This window comes from Orycteropus afer, unplaced genomic scaffold (genome assembly GCF_000298275.1).
Source record: "Orycteropus afer afer isolate SDZICR_OR568_19922 unplaced genomic scaffold, OryAfe1.0 scaffold00211, whole genome shotgun sequence".
Lineage (NCBI taxonomy): Eukaryota > Metazoa > Chordata > Mammalia > Tubulidentata > Orycteropodidae > Orycteropus > Orycteropus afer.
The window spans coordinates 2855882-2874953 of NW_006921798.1; the positions used below are offsets into that span (position 1 = coordinate 2855882).

At 38.0% G+C, this 19072-nt stretch overlaps 1 protein-coding gene across 1 annotated transcript in view; it reads right to left on the reverse strand.

Annotated features, from left to right (window-relative positions):
• ARHGEF38 (Rho guanine nucleotide exchange factor 38) overlaps positions 1–19072 on the reverse strand; it is a 257682-nt gene that overhangs the window by 22308 nt on the left and 216302 nt on the right. Inside the window, exons 11-13 of the mRNA XM_007948295.2 lie at positions 8219–8362; positions 7218–7416; positions 6816–7075 (exon numbers count right to left, since the gene is read on the reverse strand). Coding sequence (XP_007946486.1) covers positions 6816–7075; positions 7218–7416; positions 8219–8362 — 603 coding nt within the window. The remainder of the gene's footprint in view (positions 1–6815; positions 7076–7217; positions 7417–8218; positions 8363–19072) is intronic.

The following is a 19072-nucleotide window of genomic DNA, read 5'->3' on the forward strand; positions in this document are numbered from 1 at the left end:
CAGCCAGAATGCTCCTTGGAAGCAAGAATGGCCAGACTTCGTCTCACCTATTTTGATCATGTTGTCAGAAGGGACCATTCCCTGGAGAAGGATGTCATGCTTGGTAGGGTGGAGGGTCAACAAAAGAGGAGGAGGCCTTCAATAAGAAGGATTGACACGGTGGCTGTGATGATGGGCTCAAGTATAGCAGGGATTGTGGGGCTGGTGTGGGATCGGGCAGTGTTTCATTCTGCTGTGCATGGGGTCGCTATGAGTCAGAAATGACTCAACAGCACTTAACAACAACAACAACATCTTGTATTTTTGTCATGTTATCAGAAGGCGCCAGTCCCTGTAGAAGAATAACAAGCTTGGTAAAGTAAAGGGTCAGTGAAAAAGAGAAGACCCTCAATGAGATGGACTGACATAGTGGCTGCAACGATGGGCTCAAGCATAACTATGATTGTAGCACAGGACTAGGCAGTGTTTTCATTCTGTTGTCCATGGGGTTGCTACAAAAAAGAACTGACTCAACAGCACCTAACAACAACATAGATCTCATGACAGTTTATATGCAATGTGCTTTGTCCTTAACAACTGTGAGAATTTGACTTGCAAAAGTAGTGTGCTCTTAATAGTAGAGGGATTGAATGGTGTTCTAGGACCTTATCTTCAATTTCTAAATCCTATGCCTTATCTATTTCTCATTGTAGTTTAGGAACCACTGCTCTAGCAATAATGTGCACAGAGTATATTCTTTGGAAATGGGAGTGAAGTCCCTAATGGGTTGCTGTTGCTGGTGCTGCTGCTGCTGTGTTTCTTGTTGTTTAGAAAGAGAGAACGCAGAATAGATCTACAAAACAAAGTGGAGGGTTTGGTTTGTAAGATGATTCAGCAACATGATGTATTGTAATACAGCTTCTGAAAAAATCTTTAAGAGCTACATTAGCAGTTACTACTCATCTTTACTATTTTAGAAAAGTAATATGCTTTATCAATGTAGCTATAGATTTCAGTTTGAATTACATACTAATATAGTAATCCTAAATATTTGGGATGATCTTTCAATTTGACTAACATTCTCTCAAGGAAAATATAAAGTCTTCTATCCAGATATATTAGGAGCTCTGGTAGCATAGTGCCTAAGGCACTTGACTGCTAACCAGGAGGCTGGTGGTTCAAACCCACCAGCCACTCCTCGGAAGGAAGGTTGGGCAATCCTACTTCCATAGTGATAACTGCCTCGGAAACCCAAGGAGGGGTCGCTAGGAGTCAGGGCCGACTTGATGGCAAATAACAACAACAACATCCAGACATATTAGATGTGAAAATGTAGTAATGTTTATATTAAACATTGGTGATAGAGTCCCATGAAATTATATATTAAAATATATAAGTATACCATATATATTCAATAATTTATATGATCATGGTCCAAAATTTATGATGAGCATTTTTCAGTTTTTGCAAAATGTGCTCATGCCTCCATTTACCATAAGATAGATACTCAAAATTGAAGTTTTTAAAGAGACTGCAGTTGATAATGTTAGATTACGTCAGAATTTTTCAACCTCGCATGCATTTAAGAGTTGAAGAATTTCTTATTCTTTTGAATATTTTCACTATTCCAGGCTATAGATTTCTAACTTTAAATGTCAATATGTTTTAGCCCAGACACATTAAATAAAATATTATCAGTTTGACCCATAATCATCTAATCGTTTCTACTTCTTCAGCATTTATTAAAATACATATTTTTGGTTGCTTTTTTATAACCTGTAAAGTTCTGGTTCATTTTATATACAGCATTCTATGAATACAGCCTATTTCTCCAGAGCTTTTACTTTTTCTTTTTTTAAATAACACTACTGTATTATTGACTCATATCCAATTTATTACCCACTCTTTATAACCACTAGATCTTTCCCTGTGGTACTATTGCCAGTTCAGCATTCTCGTATTCCATATTTGTGCATTTAATTATTCTTCCCTTAGTAAATCCCATTGCCTGTTTTCATTGAATCTCATTTTATTGATTTCACTCTAGTTCTCCAATTAACAACAACAAAAATAATAATATATTTTAATCTTCATTTCCAAAACTAAAACGCTATAAGACCAGCATTTGAAGTACTATATTACATGTAGCTCAGGAAGCCAAGATAGTTCTATGGAAGAAAAAATGCTTATTCTTGCCTCTCACCAAAAGAGCTGAGCTTTCAAGTTTTTCAGGTAGCAATTATATATTTTTATTACACAAGTAATTTTGGTAGAGAAATAATTTTAAATAACGGTGATCAAAGAGAAAAAACTTACCCAACTATTAGTGTCTTGAAGTTTTTTATCCCCCTCTCCTCCCTTCCTTCATATTTACCTACTTGAAGTACTAATAGAAATGAAATGATAATATACATAGTTTTTGCAAACTGCTTTTTCACTTCAAACTACATTTGAAAATCTTTTTATGTCAGTAAATAACTCTCTAAAGTATAACCACTGATAACTACTGAATGACTAGATGACTACTCAAATATAATATAATATAGCCTGTCAACTTTTTAAAGCATTTTCTAAACAATGACATATACTACACATAGGATTATCATCATAAGTAGTTGAAAATGGAAAGATGAAGAACCAGACCATGAATTTAGATTAGTGGCAAAATAACTGAATTTCCAGAAGTCAACAATTATATTCTCAATGTTGTTGTTGTTATTTGCCGTCGAGTTGGACCCGACTCCTAGCGACCCCTCCTTGGGTTTCCGAGGCGGTATCACTACAGAAGTAGGTTGCCCAACCTTCCTTCTGAGGAGTGGCTGGTAGGTTTGAACTGCCGGGCTTCTGGTTAGCAGTCAAGTGCCTTAGACACTATGCTACCAGAGCTCGTTATTCTCAATGTTGCTCATGTGGAAAACCAAAATAACATTGATTCTCAGATATTGAACGTCCTCAAAATCTGCATTTTAGCCACTATTAAAAATGGTTATCTTTGAGAAATACCAAAGATTGCTTCACATTATCCCAACATCCCTGCTTGAAAAATAAGACATCTTAGAGACAGTGGTAGGCAGATGAACTATAAGATTCCAATCCCCTGTTATATATGTCTTATATAATACATTTCTCTTGATTGTGGATGTAACCCATGAACATGATGGGATTTCACTACCATGATTAGGTTCTGTTATATGGCCAATGTGAAGAGAGTTTCCAGAGGTTCCTAATAAAGTGCAGTGCAGTGAATTGCTTAATATGTCCCTTCTAGCCATAGTCCTCTGTTTTGTGATGTATTGTAAACCCTAGTCTCTGTGCCTGTAGTTATGGTCCCATTTTGGGGTGAGTTGTCTGTTGCGTTGATGAGGCAGAATTAAGGTGGGATATAGCTTGAGTCCCACATTGCTGGAGGGTGTGACTCAAGTCACCACACTTAGTTTCCTTGAGAAGTCCTCACACTTAGCTTCCTTGAGGGTTGTTGTTGTTGTTGTTTGCCGTCGAGTCGGCCCCGACTCATAGCGACCCCTCCTTGGGTTTCCGAGGCAGTATCACTACGGAAGTGGGATTGCCCAACCTTCCTTCCGAGGAGTGGCTGGTGGGTTTGAACTGCCAGCCTTCTGGTGAGCAGTCAAGTGCCTTAGGCACTATGCTACCAGAGCTCCTTCCTTGAGGGTATATATACATATATATAGTCTGACAAAATTCCCTCTCTTGCTTGGGATCCTGCATCTGGTTTGTCATCGTCTCACCCCTAGTTCTTAGAACTGGAGACAGCAGACAGTCATTTGACTTCCTGATTTGGGTTCTTCAGCCCCTGTAACCACAGAAGTGAGGCTTATCCTCCAGACCAACACCTGACCCAGGGATTTGGGACTTGCCAGCCTCCACCACTGTGTGAGCCATTTCCCTGTCAGTTTGTGAGTTCTGTGAGCTGTTGCAGCAAAATACAGAACCCTAAGACCAAAGGGAGAGTACTGATGGCAGGAAGAGGAATTGATATTAGAGATTATGGAGTGGCACAGCAGTTTGGAGAAGCTGGACATTTAGGGCGTATATAATCTCCATCTCATAGGGACCAGCCTTATGCTGATCCTTCTAAAGGAATTATGCAAGTGTAAAGTTTCTAATAAATTGACTTAAGTTAGTAAAAAGGGAGATTTTTCTGAGTGCATCTTTCCTAATGAGCTAAGCCCTTTATAGGAAAATCTAGGCCTTCTATGAAGGGAAAGATTTGAAGCCAAAAAGATGTTCTTTTGCAGGCCTTGAAGAAATAAGTAGCCATGTTGTGAACTGTCTACAGAGAAAGCCAAGTGGCAAGAGTCTGAGATTCAACTGCAACCATTTTTGAATTATCTTCACCAAAATTTTACATGTGTGTGATATTAATGATGTTGTTTGATAATTTCTGCATTTTGATGGATCACCTTTCTTTGGAATGGGCACAAATATCAATCTCTTCCAATTAGTTGGCCAGTTAGCCATCTTCTAAATTTCTTGGCATAAATGAGCAAGCGCCACCAGAACTGCATCTGTTTGTTGAACCATCTCAGTGTGTAGTCCCTCAACTCCTGGAGCCTTGTTTTTTGCCAATTCCTTCAATGCAGCTTGGACTTCATCCTTCAATACTGTTGGTTCTTGATCATATGCTACCTCCTGAAGTAGTTGAATATCAACCAATTCTTTTTGGTACAGTGACTGTGTATTCCTGCCATCTTTTTTTAATGGTTCCTGCATCATTCAATATTTTGCCCATAAAATCCTTCAATACTATAATTTGAGGCTTGAAATTTTTCATCAGTTATTTCAGTTTAAGAAATGCAGAACGTGCTCTTCCCTTTTGGTTTTCTAATTCCAAGTCTTTGCCCATATCATTAAATTTTACTTTGTCTTCTCAAGCTTCCCTTTGAAATTTTCTGTTCAGCTCTTTTGTTTCATTATTTTGTCCATTCACTTTAGCTACTCTCCATTCAAGAGCAAGTTTCAGAGTCTCTTCTGATATCCATGTTGGTCTTTTCTATCTTTTTAGTGGCCTTTTGCTTTCTCATGTATGATGTTCTTGATGTTATCCCACAACTCGCCTGGTCTTCGGTCATTTGTTTTAAATGCATCAAAACTATTCTTCAGATGGTCTCTAAATTCAGGTGGGATATACTCAAGATCTTACTTTGGTTTTTGTGGACTTGTTTTAATTTTCTTTAGTTTCAATTTCAACTTCATAGGAGCAATAGATGGTCTGTTCCACAGTGGGCTCCTGGTCTTGTCCTGAATGATAATATTGAGCTTCTCCATTGTCTCTTTCCTCAGATGTTGTTGATTTGATTCCTGTGTATTCCATCTGATGAAGACCACATGTAAATTCACCATTTATGTTGCCAGAAAAAAGTACTTGCAACGAATGTGTCATTGGTTTTGCAAAATTCTATCATCTGATCTCTGGTGCAATTTCTATTACAAGATCATATTTTCCAGCTACCAATCCTTCTTTGTTTCCATCTTTTGCAGTCCAATCACCAGTGATTATCAATGCATCTTGATTGCACATTTGATCAATTTCAGACTGCAGAAGTTGGTAAAAATCAATTTCTTCATCTTTGGTATAAGTGGTTGCTGAGTAAATTTGAATAATATTCTTGTCAATTGGTCTTCCTTGTTATCCTATCCTTGGTATTCCTTGTTATATAAATGTTATTTTATCCCTGACTTCTGGATAACCTTGAAATGTTCTTTTTGACGATGAATGTGACATCATTTCTTCTCAATTCGTCACTCTCATTATAGTAGATCAGATGATTATCTCATTCATATTGGCCAGTACTAGTCCATTTTAGCTCACAAATGTCTAGGATATTCATCTTCCAGCACTCTATTCCATTGTATTTTTTACAATCTCCAATTTTCCTAGTTTCTTTCTTCATACATTCCATGTTCTGATTATTATGGTTGTTTGCAACTCTTTCTTCTCATTTTGAGTCATGCCACATCAGCAAATGAAGATGCCAAAATATTTACTCCATCCGTGTAATTAAAGTTTACTCTACTTTGAGAAGGCAGGTCTTCCCTAGTCATATTGTGAGTGCCTTTTCACCTGAGGGACTCATCTTCCGGCACTATTTCAGACAATGTTCCACTGCTATTTATAAGATTTTCAATGGCCAGTATTTTTAGAAGTAGATTGCCAGGCTCTCCTTCAGAGTATATCCTAGTCTGGAAACTCTGCTGAAACCTGTCCACTATTAATGACCCTGCTGGTATTTGAAATACTGGTGGCATAGCTTCTATCATCATGTAATGTGGAAGCCACAACTGCATGACAAACTGACAAGTGATAGAGTATATGCTATATATATTCTATAGGAGATTAAAATGGCCAATTACTAGATAACTCAATGAAGATATTGCTCTTAGAGGAATCATGGATAATTTCTCACACACTACTGATGGAAATTTGTTCAGTATTAAACTGATTTTTCTCTGATGGAATAATGTAAAAAGAACATCTTAGCTTCACTCTGAGTACATCACAGCAGAGCAGTAATAACAGCATCCATTATTTATTGAGTGTCTACTCTGTCCTGGGTACTTTACATACACACATCTCTAATCCTCATATCAACTCTTCAAAGTAAGAATTATTGTCCTACTTGCCTCATTTGAAGATGCATGTTCTGAGAATTAAACTGCTTTCAAAAAGTTGCACAGAGTAAGAGCTAATAGAGTCTGTACTCCTTGATGTCTCTTACAGTTTTCCACCAAGTCTTATAGTTAAGATAGTGCACAGAGAAAGCATATTTCATTATTTGAACAACCAAGTATTTTCACATCAAGGTTTAACTTCTTACCTGTTCATCTACCTCTTGAAAACTGTCATTGTCAGTGCCATTTACTTCAAGCTTTCCACATGTCCCACTAAGAGATGAGCTACTATCACTTATGCTGCCTTCTGGGGTGCCTGTGACACTGTCACTTGCTGGCCGTGAAGACACAAAGAGGCTGATGTTATCAAAGTCATCATCACAGAACCTGTTTTCAGCATCCACTTTCTGCACTTTTGCTGGATTGTAGGGCTTTAGGAAGGAAGAATACACATATCCTTTTACAACTGGATAGGAAATAAAAAGAAAGAAGAAGCAAGGTCATTTGGGCAGACTTCCAAGCATTTGTGCTTAGAGAGACATACAGAGACCCCAGGAAAATCTTAACTTGAAGACAAGTAGTCTACACATCTATGCAAAAAAACTTACTTCCTGTGTCAACAAGCCACCTGCATGTACTCCCCAATGGATCTTTCTGTTCCATCACAGCCACCAACTCTCCTTCCAGAAGATTGATGTCATATTCCTGTGTAGCATTACATTTGCGCTTAGCTTGGTATAGGTCCTCTGCACTGTATGTAGATAGAAGTTTGGAGCGGTGAGTGTCAGTTTGACGTGGCATTTCTGGCTGGGAGAAGTTAGGAAAAATTTTAGGTTAGATAAATACCTAAGGAATTCTTTACTGACTTGGTAAATACTGTTCTCTAGAGATTTTGTAAATGTATTAGCTAATAGAGTCTGGATGATGAGTCTGGAGTATGTTGATTTGCCATTATTTCAGGGTTAAGGCATTTAGATCAGGTTACTCTTGTAAAGGACCCAGCTGGGACATTCAGGGAAAAATTCTGTAGTTAGCACATGGAGCCAGTGTCATAGAGAAGAAAGAACATTCAGCTGAGAATCAGATTCTAATCACTCTTGCATGTTGAGCAACTTTTTAACTCTCTTTGCCATACAGAAGATAATTCCTTGCATATTAAGCACTTGGTAAATAATGTTTAATTAAGTAAATTGTACATGTGCATGCCTTCTTCTGGGAAATAGTATCAGTAAATTAGGTAGGAGTTAAAGAGGTCTGCACTGTCCCAGCTCTGCCACTAAGTGACTTTGAGAAAGTCAGTTGCTCTCTGGAGTCAGGGATCTCTTATCTAGAAAAAGAAAAGTTTGGACTATGTGACCTCGCCATACAAAATTCTATTCATCCATTCAACCAGTATTTGTTGAGTGCCTATCTATGTTATGCCATGTACTTTTCTAGGAACTTGGGATATATCATGTACAAAACAGAAAAAAAAAATACACACACATACACAACTAGGTAAATATAGTATGTTTGAATGGGATAAGTGATATGAAAAATAATATGATTCTATAACTAGGGCAAGAAAAGAGATGATAGTCATCATTGTCATTAATAATACCAAACTCACCAGAATTTGTACAGGTTTCTTCTTTTCAAAACTTAGCTTCCTCTCAATAAAAGTGGAACAACCATCCCTTACAAAATTCAGATTTTGAAACTCTTCTAGTACTCGATTCTGAATCTCAGAGATGCTTGAGGCAAACAGTGGCACCTAAAGTAGAAATGATATAGCATTGCTTACAGACTACTGTTTAATGTTGAATTTGGTAAAAATGAGATGAATAATTGAAAAAGTGTAAGTTATCTCTACAGTGGAAAATAAGAGCAGCTTTAGAGTTTCTACACAAATGTCTAATTTGTTCTCTCTGACACCCCACTAAAATGGCAGAAATTATTTTTTTTTAAGAAGGTTCAAGCATAAATAAAAGGAGAATAGAAGAAAAATAGCAGTACAATTTTGGGGAATAAAAACCTAAGGAGTTCATGGCAGTAGATTCCACTATATGTTGTAGAGGAAGGTTAGTGAGGAGAAAGAAACGGGCAAAAACAATAAACATAATAAACACAATGAACAATAAATACTGTTTAAGAGCCTGCAGTGTTTTAAAAGAAGTCAGCAAATTCTTTGCCATGCTTCCTGTCAAGAGGAATAGTCTTCTTCTTCTTCTTCACCACAAGTTAAATGCATCAATTCTTCTGCATCTTCCTTATTCATTGTTCAGCTTTCACAAACATATGAGGCTATTGAAAATACCATGGCTTGGGTCAGGAGCACCTTAGTCTTCTAGGTGAAATCTTTGCTCTATAACACTTTAAGGGGTCTTTTGCTGCAGATTTACCAGTTGCAACACATCTTTTGATTTCTTGACTGCTTCTTCCATGGATATTGATTGTGGATTGAAGGAAAATGAAATCCTTGAAAACTTCACATTTTTCTCCATTTATCACGCCATTACTTACTCGTCCAATTGTGAGGATTTTTGTTTTCTTTATGTTGAGATGTAATCCATATTAAAAGCTGTAGTCATTGATCTTCATCAGTAGGTGCTTCAAGTCTTCCTCACTTTCAGCAAGCCAAATTGTATGCCATCTGTATATCACTGGTTGTCAGTGAGTCTTCCTCCAATCCAAATGCTGCATTTGTCTTCATATAGTCTAGCTTCTCATATTATTTGTTCAAAATACAGACCAATAAGTATGGTGAAATGACACATCCCTTATGCACACCTTCCTTGATTTTAAACCATGAAAATCACCTTGTTCTTTTTGACTGACAGTCTCTTGGTCAATATACAGGTTCCTCATGAGCACAATTAAGTGTTCTGGAGTTCTCATTTGTCACAATGTTATCCAAAATTTGGTATGATCCATACAGTCTAATGCCTTTGCACAGTAAATAAAATACAGATAAACCTCTTTCTGGTATTCTCTGTTTCAGTCAAGATCTGCATGACATCAGCAGTGATATCCCTCTTTCCATGTCCTTTTCTGAATCCAGCTTGAATTTCTGGAAGCTGTCAATGTACTGCAGCAATTCTTTTTGAATTATCTTCAGCAAAATTTTACTTGTGTGTGATATTAATGATTTTGTCTGATAAAATTTCTGTATTCTGTTGGATCACCTTTCTTTGGACTAGACAAAAATATGGATCTCTTCCAGTCTGTTGGCCAGGTAGCAGTTTTCCAAATTTCTTGGCATAAATTAGTGAGCACCTCCAGTGCTGAATTCATTTGTTGAAACATCTCAATGTGTATCTCATAATTTCCTGGAGCCTTGTTTTTTCCCCAGTGTGTTCAGTGCAACGTGGAGCTCTTTCTCAAAAACCATTCATTTTTGATCATATGCTATCTCCTGAAATGGTTGAATGTTGACCATTTCTTTTTGTTGTTGTTGTTGTTGTTGTTGTTTGCCGTCGAGTCGCTACGGAAGTAGGATTGCCCAACCTTCCTTCCGAGGAGTGGCTGGTGGGTTTGAACCGCCAGCCTTCTGGTGAGCAGTCAAGTGCCTTAGGCACTATGCTACCAGAGCTCCTATATAATTATATATTTATATTAATATGTTTGTATAATGTAGGGACAGTGAGAAAAGAGAGAGAGAAATCCTCTTATTTCATAGAAGAATGTCAAAGTGTCATGCCTAAAACTGAAGATAAATGAAATAGCAACACTAGAATGTTATTTTAAAACATGAAGGAAAATAGCAAGATATCTTGTAAAAGAATTGAAAAGTGGTTGCATCTCAGGAAGGAGAAATGGGGTAAAGAGAATAAAGAACTATTATTTTCCTCAACCAGACTTGAACAGCTATTTAACACTTTAAATCATGTGCATGTATGATGCCAATAAAAATAAAAATAAAATATATAGCTTTGGAACCTGCCACAATGACATTTAAAATACTGTTTTAAAACTTTGGTAAGTAGTTTGCTGCTAGTTTATATTCAAGTAATACTTAAATGTATTAAGCCCAGGAGATTAAGAACACATCATGAGTCAAATAAGTAGATGTTGAGGCCAGTGATGACAGTTTCCTTAATGATTTGGAATAATGAGATGCAAAACACATTAAAAAATAAATGTTGCTATTGTTATACAATGATACATAAGATATGCATAGATATATATACTATACCACACATACACACACATACATATAACAAAAAATTAAGAAAAAATTAAGCCATAAATGAAAATAGGCATGAATTGTAGAGTTATATTATGGGGTCCTTTTAAGCTCACTTTCAGACTTTTGTTCTATTATTAGAATAACTACATGAGTGCATTGATTTTATGTTGTATAATTGAGAAATGAAAGAAAACATTATTTTACAGAGAGAAAGATATTTAAATATATTTTTTAAATAGATTAACCTTGATAACCCCTGAAAATTCAATGAAATAATAGGTAATAATTTTAATGGTTAACATTGCATAGCATTTATTACATGGTACAAATTATCCTAAGGACTTCACATATTTAATCCTTACAGAAAATTCTATAAGTATGGTTATTATTATCTTCAGTTTTTCAGGTGAGAAAAATGAGATTCAGAGGGGTTCAGTAATTTGTCAATGGTAATATTGTAATGACTGGGCATATCATGCTTGTGTGCGTGTTAGGTGACATCAAGTTAGTTCCAATACAACAAAATGAAATACTGCATGGTCTGGCACAACCCTCACAAACGTTGTTATACTTCAGCCCATTTTTGCAGCCACCATGTCAATCCATCTCATTGAAGGTTGTCCTCTTTTCGCTGGCCCTCTATTTAACATTATTTTCTCATTATTCTTCTGCAGGGATTGATCCCTCCTAACAATATGACCAAAGGAAGAGAGAGGAAGTCTTACCATCTTTGCTTCTAAGGATCATTCTGGCTGTACTTCTTCCAAGACAGACTTATTCATTCTTCTGGCACAGTATTTTCAATATTATACTCTAACACCATAATGCAAATGCATCAATTCTTCTTCAGTTTTCCTTATTCGTTCTCCAGCTTTCACATGCACAATGGGATAATAACATGGCTTGGGTCAGGCACACCTTAGTCCACAGAGTGAAATTTCTGCTTTCAAACACTTTAAAAAGGTCTTTTGCAGTAGATTTGCCAATGTAATAAATTGTTTAATCTCTTCACTGCTACTTCCATGTTGATTGTGGATACAAATAAAATAAATTTCTTCATAATTTAAATCTTTTCTCCATTTACCATAATGTTCTTTAATGGTTTAGTTGTGAAGAATTTTATTTTCTTTATGTTGAAGTGTAAGCCATACTGAAGACTGTGGTCTTTGATCTTCATTAAGTGTTTCAAGTCATCTTCACTTTCAGCAAGCAGGGCTTTGTCATATGATTATTGCAGGTTGCTAATGAGTCTTCTTCCAGTCCTGATTCTGCATTCTTCTTTATACAATCTAGTTTCTCAGATTATTTGCTCAGCATACAGAGTGAATAAGTATGGTGAAAGAATACAACTCTGATGCACATCTTTCCTGATTTTAAACCACACAATATCCCCTTGTTCTGTCCAAATGCCAGCCTCTTGATCTATGAACTGGTTCCTAATGAGCATATTTAAGTGTTCTGGAATTCCCATTCTTCACAGTATTATGCATAATTTGTATGATCCACACAGTCAAATACCTTTGTACAGTCAACAAAATACAGGTAAACACCTTTCTGGTATTCTTTGCTTTAAGCCAAGATCTATCTGACATCAGCAATGATATCCCTTGTTCCATGGCCACTTCTGAATCCAGCTTGAATTCTGGAAGCTCTCTGTTAATATATTGCTGTAGCCATTTTTGGATTATGTTTCAGCAAAATTTTATTTGCGTGTGATATTAATACTATTGTCTGAGAATTTTCACATTCTGTTGGTTCACCTTTCTTCGGAATGAGCACAAATAGGAATCTATTCCATTCAGTTGGCCAGGTAGCTGTCTTGCAAATTTCTTGGCATAAGTGATTCAGTACCTCCAGAACTGCATTCATTTGTTGAAACACCTCATTGGGTATTCCATCAATTTTTGGAGCCTTGTTTTTCACCAATTCTTTCAGTGCAGCTTGGCCTCCTTTTTTCAGTACCATTGATTCCTGATTATATGCTACCTCCTGGAATAGCTGAATATCAAACAATTCTTTTTGGTACAGTGATTCTGTGTATTCCTTCCATTTTCTTCTGACTACATCATTCAATATTTTTCCCATAGAATCCTTTAACATTGCAAATTGAGGCTTGAATTTTTTCTTCAGTTCTTTCACCCTGAGAAATGCTGAATGTGTTTTTCCCTTTTTGTTTTCTAACTCTGGAACTTTGCACATTTCATTGTCATAATTTACATTGTCTTCTTGAGCTGCCCTTTGAAATCTTCTGTTCAGCTTTTTATTTAATCATTTCTTCCATTCAAGAGCAAGTTTCAGAGTCTCTTCTGACATCAGTTTTGGTCTTTTCTTCCTTTCCTATCTTTTTAAGGAGATTTTGCTTTCTTCATGTGTGGTGTTCTTGATGTCATCCCATAACTCATCTGGTCTTTGGTCCCTGGTGTTCACTGTGTCAAATCTGTTCTTCAGATGGTCACTCGGGTGGGATATAATCAAGGTCATATTTTAGCTTCATGGACTTATTTTAATTTTCTTTGGGGTCAACTTGAACTTACATATGAACAATTGACAGCCTATTCACATTCAGCTCTTGGCCTTGTTTTAACTGATGATATTCAGCTTTTCCATCTCCTCTTTTCATGGATGTAACTGATCTGATTCCTGTGTATTACATCATGTAAGGTCTACATGTATAGCCACTGTTTATGTTGTAGAAAAAAGATACTTGCAATAAATAAGTCATTTATCTTGCAAAATTCTATGATGTGGTCTTTGGAGTTATTTCTATCATTAAGGCCATATTTTCCATCTATTGAAGATGCTCCTTAGTTTCCAGCTTTTGCATTCCAATCACCAGTAATAATCAATGCATCTTGATTGGACATTTGGTCAATTTCAGACTGCAGAAGTTGGTAAAAATCTTCAATTTTTTCATCTCTGGCTTTATTGGTTGGTACATTTGAATAATACTAGTATTAACTGGGAGCTCTGGTGGCAAAGTGCCTAAGGCATTTGACTGCTAACCAGAAGGCTGGCAGTTCAAATCCACCAGCCATTCCTTGGAAGGAAGATTGGGTAATCTACTTCCACAGTGATACTGCCTTGGAAACCCAAGGAGGAGTCGCTATGGGTTGGATCCAAATTGACTGCAGTGAGTGAGTGAGTGATTATTAACTAATCTTCCTTATAGCCATATGGATACAATGCTGTCACTGATAACATTGTACTTCAGGACAGATCTTGAAACATTCTTTTGATGATAAATGCAACACCATTCCTTTATCATTCCTAGCATAATAGAGCATATGATTGTCTGATTCAAAATGGCCAATACTAGTCTACTTCAGCTCAGTAATTCCTAGGACATCATCTTTATGCATTCCATTCCTTTTTGATGACTTCTAATTTTGCTAAAGATATTTAGATAATATAAAACATAAAAAGAAGATGTAGAGTTCTTCTACTTTTAAAATATTTGTACCATGAAATGGGCATCAACCATACCTAAGTTAATGTCTTCTTTGATTAATCAATTCCTGTCAAAGCTCAACTTTATTGTGAACTTATGAATCTACTTCCCACCATGGGTATATATTATATAGAAAGTCTTTCTCTATAAGCCGAAGAATTAAATTATCCAAAGAAATTAAAAATTAAGTCAGTTTCACTGAGAAAATATAATATAATATATTGTCCCTCTACTTTGAAATGTATATCTTTCTCCAGGGAATGGTCCCTTCTTGCAACATGACCAAAGTAGATGAGATGAAGTCTGGTCATTCTCGCTGATTCAAGGAAACATCTTTGCTCTTGAAAGCACTTGAAAGAGGTCCTTTGCAGCAGATTTGCCCAATGTTCTATGGCGTCTGATATCTTGACTCCTTCTTCCATTGATATTGATTGTAGAACCAAGTAATATGAAGTAGAGGGTCAGCAAAAATAGAGGCAAAACTTCAACAAGATGGAGGGAAACAGTGAGTACAACAACGAGCCCAAACATAGCAGGGATTATGAGCATGGTCTAGGGCCAGGCAGTGTTTCGTTTTGTTGTATGACATGCTGTTTAGAGTCCCTCGCAATCCCTATTGGTGAATTGCAATGCAAATCCTTGGGATTTTGGACAAAAGCCCTGCCATCCTCTGTAGATAACTACTCTCTTTTTGAGAAGCAGCTTTTGGCTTGTTACTGGGCTTTAGTAGAGACCGAATGCCTAACCATGGGCCACCAAGTCACCATGAGGCCTGAGCTGCCCATCGTGAACTGGGTGTTGTCTGGCCCACAGAGTCATAAAATTGGATGTGGAAAGCAGCACTCTGTCATTAAATGGAAGTGGTATATCAAAGACCAGGCTCGAGCAGGACCTGAAGGCACGAGTAAGTTGCATGAGTAAGTGGCCCAAATGCCTATGGTCTCCACTCCAGTCACATTACCTTCCCTTTCCCAGTCTGCATGTATGGCCTCATGGGAATTTCCTTATGATCAGTTGACTGAGGAAGAGAAAACTCGAGCCTGGTTTACAGATGGTTCTGCATGATATGCAGGCACCTCTCAAAAGTGGACAGCAGCAGCACTGCAACCCCTTTCTGGGACTTCCTTGAAGGACAGTGGTGAAGGGAAATCCTCCCAGTTAGCAGAACTTCAAGCTGTGCATGTGGCTGTTTCCTTTGCATGGAACAATAAATGGCCAGATGTGCAATTGTATATGGACTCATGGGCTGTGGCTCATGGCTTGGCCAGACGGTCTGGCACTTGGAAGGAGCATGATTGGAAAATTGGTGACAAAGATGTATGGGGAAGAGATATGTGGATAGATCTCTCTGAATGGGCCAAAGGAGTAACGATATTTGTGTCTCATGTGAATGCCCACCAAAAGGTGAGCTCGGCAGAGGAATACTTTAACAATCAGGTGGATAGGATTCAGTGAAAACCAGCAATCCTTTTTCCCCAGCTACATCTGTCATTGTTCAATGGGCTCATGAACAAAGTGGCCATGGTGGCAGGGATGGTGGTTATGCATGGACTCAGCAAAATGGACTCCCAATTACCAAGGCCGATTTGGCTACTGCCACAGCTGATACCAGCAGCAGATACCAACACTGAGTCTGCAATATGAAACCATTCATCGGGGTGACCAGCCAGCAACCTTGTGGCAGGTTGATTATATTAGACCATTTTCATCATGGAAAGGACAGCATTTGGTTCTTCCTGGAATAGATACTTATTCTGGATATGCATTCACCTTCCCTGCATGTAATGCTTCTGCCAAAATTACCATCCATGGACTTACAGAATGCCTTATCCACCATCATGGTATCCCACACAGCATTGCTTCAGATCAAGGGACTCACTTCACAGCAAATGAAGTGCAGCAATGGGCTTATGTTCACAGAATTCACTGGTCCTACCATGTTCCCCATCATCCTGAAGCAACTGGCTTGATAGAACAATGGAATGGCCTACTGAAAACACAATTACAGTGCCAGCTACATGGCAATACCTTGAAGGGTTGGGGTAATGTTCTCCAGGAGGCTGTATATGCTCTAAACCAGCATCCAATATACAGTGTTGTTTCTTCAATAGCCAGGATTCACAGGTCCAGGAACCAAGGGGTGGAAATAGGAGTGGTACCACTCACTAGTGACTGACTCAAAAAACTTTGCTTCCTGTCCCTGGTACTCTATGCTCTGTGGGTTTGGAGATCTTAGTCCCAAAGGGAGGAACACCCCCACCTGGAGACACAATATTGATTGCATTGAACTGGAAGTTAAGAATGCCACCTGGCCATTTTGGCTTCCTCATGCCTCTGGAGCAACAGGCAAAGAAGGGTGTTATTCTACTATCTGGTGTGATAAATCCTGATTACCAAGGGGAAATTGGATTGACATTACATAATGGAGGTAATGAGGAATAATCTGGAATACAGGAGATTCTTTAGGATGTCTCTTAGTACTACCATGCCTGTGATTAAAGTCAATGGAAAATTACAGCAACCCAATTCTGATATGACTACTAATGGCTCAGGCCCTTCAGGAATGAAGGTTTGGGTCATTCTACCAGGCAAAGAACCACAACCAGCTGAGGTGCTTGCTGAGGGCAAGGAAAATATGGAATGGTTGGTAGAAGAAGGTAATTCTGAATATCAGCTACGACTATGTGACCAGTTGCAGAAATGAGGACTGTAATTGTTATATTTCTTCATTGTATATGTGCATCAAATATTTTTGTTTCCTTCTGTTATGAACTGTGAAATGTAAATGAGGTTAATGCGTTTCGGTTGTACATGTGTTAGGGTATCATGTTAGGTGCAAATACGACTCTATAATTGTCCTTATGTAAAGATTATCTATGGTTAAGAAGATGTGTACAATTGCCAAGTTGACAAGGGGTGGACTATGATAGTTGGATACTACCTAACACAACAAAACCAAAGCAACAAACCAAAACAACAAAACCAAAAATTTTAGTTTCGTTGTTAGGTGCTGTCAAATTGGTTCTGACTCATAGAGACTTCACGCACAACAGAATGAACACTGCCCGGTCCTGTACCATCCTCATCATCCTTGCTATGTTTGGGCTCATTGTTGCAGTCACTGTGTCAACCCACCTTTTTCAAGGTCTGCCTCTTTTTTTTGCTGACCCTCTACTTTAACCCGCATGATATCCTTTAACAGGGACTGTCAGGTCCCTGTTGACAACATGACCAAAGTATGAGATGCGAAGTCACTCCATCTTCCCTCCTACTGAGCCTTCTGGCAGTACTTCATTTAAGACAGATTTGTTTTTCTAGCACTCTGTGATACATTCAATATTCTTTGCCAACATTGTAATTCAAATGCATCTATTCTTCTTTGATATTCCTTATTTATTGTCCAGCTTTCACATGCATAGAAGCTACTGAAAATACCATGGCTTGGATCAGGCTACACCTTAGTCTGCAATGTGACTCTTCACTTCTGACTCTTCACTTTTTAACACTTTAAAAAGGTCTTTTGCAGCAGATTTGCCCAATACAATATGTTGTTTGATTTCTTGATTGTTGTTTCCACAAGTGTTGATTGTGGATCCAAATAAAATGATTGCATTACCACTAATACCAAACACAAGGCTACAGATAAATACATAAACAACTGAGAAGATCAGATAGGTGTCAGTGAACAAGAATATACTCTAGACCAATGAAAGATTCAGATGAGCCTAATCTTGCACAGATACTAGTGATACAAAATAACTGCAATAGTTGCAGAAACAAAAGATGACAGATACAGAGCAATCCTTCACAGCCAGCCAGATGCTGTGGAAGAGAGAATCCACTGGCTCTGCCACCTCAGGACTGTAGTATTGGGGGGCACCAGACTCAATTGGCACAACAAAATACATAAAAATCTTGTTCCAAAATCTACTTTGGTGAGTAGCAACTGGGGTCTTAAAAGCTTTTGTGTGGCCAGCTAAGATGCAGCTAATGGTCTATCATTGGAAGTGAAGAGTGAAGAAAACCAAGAGCATTTGGAAACAATCAGCCCGAGGACATGATGGACCTCAAGACCAGAGGAACTAGATGGTGACCAGCTACCAATGCCAACCACTTGGGAAGGGATCAAAATTGGAGATTGTGGATAGAGTGGGAGGAAAAATGTGGAACTAAGTCCAAAAACATAAATAATGACCAGAATTACTGGTCAAATGGAGTCTGGTGGGAGCCCCCCCCCCAAGACTATGGCCCTGGGATACACTTCGGGACTGGGATAAAACTCGATCCCAAGGGCTGACTCTCAGCCCAACAGTAAATAAGACTTACATGTAGAACACTTAACCCAGGGTGATGCACCCACCTACTCTATGGAGATACTTCCCTTGGGACAATTGGCCATGGGGCACAAAAGGGGCAACAGTCACATGGAGGAAAAGCTGACAAGACAGGAGTGCATAACTCAGAAGGGCATGGGGGTGTGTGTGGTTACCAGGAAGGGAGAGGAGGAGAGTGGGTTAAGGTTGGGGATGGTAATTGGGGAATAAAACCAAATGTATACGAAATATCGAATGTAAAATAAATTCTATTCTGTAAATTTACACCTAAGCACAATAAAAAAAAAATTAAAAATTAAATCCTTGACAACTTCAATGTTTCATTTATTGTGATGTTGCTTATTGGTCCAGTTTTAAGCACTTTCATTTTGGTGCAGTGCCCAAGGCATTTGACTGCTAACCAGAAGGTTGGCAGTTCAAACCCACTAATCACTCTGTGGAAGGAAGATAGGGCAATCTCCTTCTGTTAAGATTTACCACTTTGGAAACTCACTGGGGGTCACTATGAGTTGG